The following is a 6,340-nucleotide window of genomic DNA, read 5'->3' as shown; positions in this document are numbered from 1 at the left end:
ATCTTCTCTCAAGTGCTTTAGCCTTTCATGCCTTATCTTTCTTAAGAAAAGGTGAAGAGAAAACTCATGACCACAGTTCCACTCTCTTTTCAAGCGTGTATAAGAGAATAAATAAGAGCATAAATTAAGATAATGTGTAAAGGAAGTTGAAGCGAACAAGAGGTCAAGAGTGGTGATATAGACTTAGATGTTAAGCTAAGTAAATGAACTGATAATAAGTGTGTATAAACGACATTTCTAATTGAATAATGGTAATCTAATACTTGCAACCATGCATCAAATGTGGTTCTCAAACATTTTACTAGCTTGCGTTGTAAGTCGAAGGCTTCAGGCTCATGGCCTTGTGTCATTTGTGATTTTGTGTCAAACGTACAGATCTTACAGTCTTCAATCGAGATATAAGTTAGTTTGAGACTCAATATCTTTAAATTTGTAGTTACATGTTAGGGTTAGATCACCGTAAGATTTAAGCTCGAAGTTCATTATTTGAAACTCAAAATTTAGAGCTTATGAACAACTGTACTAACTTGATACTCAAGACTAGCTACAAGGCCCGATGTTAACACCTAACAACATGAGTTAATTAAAATCAAATGTATAATACGAAAAATAAATTAGTAGATGATTATTTCACAGTACTATAGTCGCGTGTCACCATCTCCTTCAAACCTTCAAAACTTAGATAGTTAGTTTAGACTTTAGCATAGAGTTTAGCTCAGGAAAGAATCAGGATCCCTCTGCAAGAATCTAACGATACCCAAAGACCTCTACAGCTTTGTCCCTTACATTACAACATAACGATCGACAGCTACTATTCTTCATACGGTCAACAATACCCCAATTCCAGTTCCCCACGTCTCATGAGCCAACTGTTCCTAAGGTTCCTAACACCCTGGACGCCGAGGAATAGATCACCGTCCGATGCAGGACCCCACCTCATCCAAGGGTCCCCAGATTACCGTACCATTCGAACGCACGACGTTGACCCAAAAAGCTCCACGCGAAGTAGCAGCGCGTGGCTGGCTGATTATCCAAAGGACGGCGTCGTAGGTGGGCATTGAATAGTGACAACGGGTATTTAAAAAGAGCAGAAGACGACAAAGTCGGAACTACTAAGGATACAGACGAAGTACCAAACGAGAAGGATCATTATCCGAAGGATTAAATAGATTAAATGACACTCGGGAAATGATTAATTTATAGTTAAAAGGACAGAGAAGGTGGGAAGGTGGTGAGAGGGATTTAATGGGTGTCGAGAGAGATTGATCTGAGTCTCTGTGTATTCTAGTGTGTGACTTTGTGAGTCTGATGCAATGAAGTCCGTCGTTTAAGGAGAGATTTGGCGACGTAAAAGAAGCTTTGCTTTGTTTGATGAGAGAGAGAGAGAGAGAGAGAGACAGTGAGTTTCTGAGGAGGAGACGGTTGTTACAAGCAAGCAAGCAAGAAGAAGAAAGACGTGTACAATTCTGAGCTGACAATCCAAAAGGTGTGTTCTTTGTCTCTGTCTCTGACTTGCTCACTCACTCTCTCTGACTCTGCTTCTTTTTCTTGACCTGGGTTTGTTTTCTTTCAGTTATTTTGGTGGAACTTACCAAAGTTTATTTTTTTTTTAGAATTTATTTTGGGAATCCTGTTTTTAAATCTACTGTGTGGTAGAAGGGGAGCCTTTGATTTGATTGCATGTGGGAATTGAGATGATTGAAGTGCTTTCTGGGTTTGAAATTATGGGTTTCTTATTTTGGGCAAGACAAAAGAGTCAATGTTTCTCTGCTGATTTCAAGAGTTATTCTTGTTATTGGGTGTAGAAAGTATCATATGGATTTTGCTTTTCTAGTATTGAGATTCTTATTCTTGGTGTTGCATGTATGAGATGGCATCCAATTCTGTGCAACATTTTTCAGCTCTGCATTTATTCCGTATCAGAAATAAATTCTGAGTTATATACCAAAATTAACGAATGATTCATTTGAACTACGCAGTGTGGTTTACCAAAATTCAAGTTATTTACTTGATTTACTTTTCTTTTTTGGAGCATCAAATATGCTTATCTGTTCCCCCCGTAATACGCTTGTTTCAATAGTGATTTGGTTGTGATTGGTGCTAATACTTTTATCCAAGTTCAAATGATGCTTGAGAGTAGAAACGGTGTTTGCATGTCTTAGATTTTCTTTATTTCATGAATATCCAAATTGTTACCATGGCTCCTGAAGTAATATGTGCATCGCAGTGGATGAGATAATAGCTCAAGTTCTGTGGCGAATTCTAATTGATGGGATGGATTCTGCTTTTCTGTGTATATCAGTAGTGCAGGGCATTGTCTTTTCTCAAATCCGATATGTCTGGGAAAATTTTGCAGATTAGTTTACCATCCCCTAGATAGTTTTCCTTTGATTACATCCATGGTTCTTGCTGGAGCTCTTCTATACTTAGTATCCTGAATAATTTTAATTGGTGTACCGTATGTAATATACTCTCATACATCATATCTACCCTTTTGGGTTTGGTGAGGTGATATGTTTCTAGTTATGCATCATATTTACTATCACTACCTCAGTTCCCTCTAGTTATATTGTTCTTCTTTCATATTCAGTCGAAATTTCTTAGTGTCATTACTACATTTGTAAGTCCATACTGTACTTTATGACTCAAATACCACTGTGGCAGTTTGGACTTAATTGGACACCTGGTTGCTGATTGGTGGACAATTCAAGTAAAAGTTCAGGACTTTCTCTTTTAACATATCTGAATATAACTACTAAGTTTCAACTCTTCAATTTGTCAACAAGCTGAATAGTTGTTTAAGACTATGCAGAGTTTGAATAGTAAAACCTCCTGTAGTTCTGCCCACTCGACATCTTCATTCATTGTTGGATCCTCTTCATGGGATAATTCTGTTGAAACTCACACTCTACAGTCATCTATATCGAAAAGTGTAATCTTGAAGATGGGTGTGCCACTACAACATTGTCGGAACACCACGAAATTTGGAATACACCTTCAAGATCAGGATTCATCCTCAACTCAATCCACTGGTCAATCGCGCTCTGAATTGGCTAGTTTGAAAGAAGGCAACCCTTGTGGGCAAGGCGTAGTTTCAGGTCCATATACTCATATCCCTATGCTTTCTTTCCCCTGTAGTCTTTTTCTTCATATCTATATAAGAAATTTCTTATTCTTGATGCATTTTTGGATTTTGTCCATTTTAAGTGGTATATTTTTTGTATAATGGGTTTATACAAAAGATATGAAAAAGAGATGACTTGACTTTACATTAATGTGCTAGAGTAGATGTTATCAATCAGGATGTGGACATCAATGTCGTGTCTTTATTCTGTTTGGAGTTGACATTCCACGATATTAATTGAGAACTTCCCCTAATAAAGTGCATGTTTTCTGCACATTGATTTCTTTAGTTACCAGACCAGATCACTTTCTAATTTTGTTAGTCATGTTCTTGCACAGGATATAATGAAACACAGGGGAGGCCTGTTGGGGGCCACAAGAAATCTCTCTCCTCAATCACAAGTCAGGAACTTGTCTTCCCTTCACAGCTTGATTTTAGCCATTCCATGGTAGGTTGATCACTGCTTTTGTATTTTGTGGTTGTTGAGTGAAGATTAAAATCTTAATCATTTGATGGCTAATAATTCAGGCTCATGTTCCATTCCACTGTGCTGAACCATACTTTGGTGGCTTACTTGCTGCTTATGGGCCACAAGCTATGGTAAGTGACTAAGTGCTTCAAAGTTAATTCATTTAATCCCTGTTTGCAACTTGTATTTGTTTGCTTCTGTGTTATGTTAGAAACTAAAAAATTATACTTTCCAATGTTTGGCTTATCAAATGAAATCACTAAAGGTTAGTTGTTCTTATTGAACTTGCTACTTGATGAATAGTAATGGGGAATGGCTATTTCCTTCAATGTGGTCGCACAGCTTCTTGAACTAAATATGGTGACTTGGGCATTAACTGTTGTCTATATGTAATAGAAAGTTGTGACTATGAAGGGAATCTCTTTTCCAGGATTCCGTAACTTATCATGAGCTTCAAAACATGAAAATCTTATTTGGAGAAAGTTTAAAATGGATTTTCTACAGCAGTAGGTTCTTGTAACTATATCTGAGGTTACATAATTAAATTGTATTTCATTATGACAATTGCAATTACAATACTGTAAAAATAATCTTTAAAGGAAATTTTGAAATCTTATGTAGGACAATATTTGTATTTCTAGCTTTTTTTTTTTTTTTATCTTCATTCTCGTTTTTAAGTGCTGTGGTTAGGTGACTGTCTTTATTAGGTAGGATAAAGGGTCCATTATCAACTCAGCATATACATATTTAAAGTTTAGACTGTACAGAGCCATTAAGCACTTTCCTAGGCCTCTGTTTGCAAATTTTTTAGCCATATACCTCAGTATTCTTAAAGTAGGTAATTATTTTATAATTCTTTTGTTCTATTTTGCTTCGCATCTCCTTTGCTCTTATTGTTCTCTATTTTGTTGATTTGGTGATTGTTTATAGTACAAAATATTCTTCTTGTCCATGTAAGCTTAGACTAGATCTTATGAAGTTAGAACATTTAAGGCATATATGCAAAGTGGGGTTAATCTTGAAGAGATTTTCTTGTTGGGATCAAAAGTCTAATCTCAAAAGTTTACAAATACTCGATTATATTCATCTCTGGATGTATCCTGTTGATTCTACAATCTAGTGGTGTTGACATAGATTCTGATTCTTTTGTCCTTCAGTCTAACTATGTCCTAAAGGTTTATATAAGAAAACACCTCTCTGGCTGTTTTTCCATGAGAATGTGTGTTTTCTGTTGCCTATTTATGAGATATTTATCATTTGTACATCTCCAGTTTCATCATCCCCAGATGATGGGGATTTCTCCTGGTCGGGTTCCTTTGCCTCTTGATCTCACAGAAAATGAACCGATTTATGTAAACGCAAAACAGTACCGCGCAATTCTGAGGCGGAGGCAATTTCGTGCCAAGCTTGAAGCTCAAAACAAGCTTACCAAAGTTCGGAAGGTATGCATTTGTAGGACATTGTGTAAAGGAGAGTTGTACTTTTTTTTATAACTGACAAGAGTGTATTCTAAGAAAGGCCATTGTGATATATTTGCAGCCGTATCTTCATGAATCTCGACATGTTCATGCATTAAAGAGGGCTAGGGGATCTGGTGGGCGCTTTCTCAACATGAAAAAGCTCCAAGATTCTAAGCCTAACTCCACAAGCCATAGAGTGGATGCTTCAGGTTCTGCTCAGCTACATTTGACCGGAAATATGTCAGAATCTGATGTTCATGAGGCTGACAACTTTCGAGATGGTGCTTCCGCAACCTCTTGCTCCGACGTCACTAGCACCTCTAACAGTGACGACATCTTTCCACGGCAAGATTTCAGGTTCTCTGGCTACCCGTCTCACATTGGTTGGACGCTGCAAGTTCCGCTAGTTGATGTGCGTGGTGGTGGAAACCAGCACCATGTTTCCTTCTTCCGGTGAACAGTCAACTCAGCAGTCTGTATTCCGACATTCTGTTGGAGAATACAGCTGCTAGTGTTGTTCCCTTTCCCTTTGGAAAGTCATCCTTGGCTCATTCAAGTTACTCTTCTACTGTTTCTTTATCGTCAGTGTTAACCTGTGCTGGCGATGGTTTAACCCTTTTTCAAGCAATGCAAGCATGCTTGAAGAACCGATGGTTAACTGGTACATTGTGACAAAGAACATGATTTTTCTTGCATGGTGATGAATAATCTGTTCTTGTGCATACAATTGACATACGGTTGAAGAAGTTTATGTATGCAATGATATTCAATTTGTGTATTCGTGCAAAGAATAGTAATGACTCGGTTTAAATTTGTGCTGAAGAGCAAACAGCCACTTTGATCAATGAAATGAATAATTAGTGAGAGGCCTCACTTTGTATGCTTTTTTTTAAGTGCCCACTTGTGTCAAAATTGATCTTTTTATGATGAACATTGAACAATGCTTGGGTCAAACCAGATTGATAGTTTAAACGCTACAGCTTAACCCAAGTATTATCCTTGCTGCTATCTGCATTAATCAATTAGACGCTGCAAACTCGATAGAACCTAAGATAGTGAACAGAGCCGGAGTTCATTGGCATTTGATAACCCCCTGATGAAAGCCATTAAAAATTAAACTTTGATGCTGCTGTAGATAACCAGGGAAGACGCTGGAATGGCGATCATAAACTTCAAAGGAGAGATGTTGGGTGTGTTGGACGGACAATATCGAGATAGAAGGACATGATATCAAATGTGGCTCATCCGTAAACCAATTACATGGCACAAAGAAAACAAACTTGAATG

The 6,340-nt window shown here is 37.5% G+C and overlaps 1 protein-coding gene across 7 annotated transcripts; it reads left to right on the top strand.

Annotated features, from left to right (window-relative positions):
• Positions 1–1,142: 1,142 nt before the first annotated feature.
• Positions 1,143–5,946, top strand: LOC133725462 (nuclear transcription factor Y subunit A-3-like). 7 transcript variants are annotated; one of them, XM_062152734.1, is made up of 7 exons: positions 1,146–1,486; positions 2,665–2,710; positions 2,804–3,098; positions 3,463–3,572; positions 3,653–3,724; positions 4,865–5,035; positions 5,133–5,946. In XM_062152734.1, exons 3-7 carry the CDS (start codon positions 2,807–2,809, stop codon positions 5,508–5,510), a joined length of 1,023 nt encoding a protein of 340 aa, XP_062008718.1. In that variant the 5' UTR covers positions 1,146–1,486; positions 2,665–2,710; positions 2,804–2,806; the 3' UTR covers positions 5,511–5,946. The 7 variants fall into 7 exon arrangements, with proteins under 7 accessions (XP_062008720.1, XP_062008718.1, XP_062008723.1 ...); XM_062152738.1 differs by having other exon boundaries at positions 1,148–1,486; positions 2,813–3,098; XM_062152736.1 differs by having other exon boundaries at positions 1,143–1,486; positions 2,665–3,098; positions 4,961–5,035.
• Positions 5,947–6,340: the final 394 nt, after the last annotated feature.

Source organism: Rosa rugosa, chromosome 1, assembly GCF_958449725.1.
Source record: "Rosa rugosa chromosome 1, drRosRugo1.1, whole genome shotgun sequence".
NCBI lineage: Eukaryota > Viridiplantae > Streptophyta > Magnoliopsida > Rosales > Rosaceae > Rosa > Rosa rugosa.
This window is presented reverse-complemented; position numbering and strand designations above follow the sequence as displayed.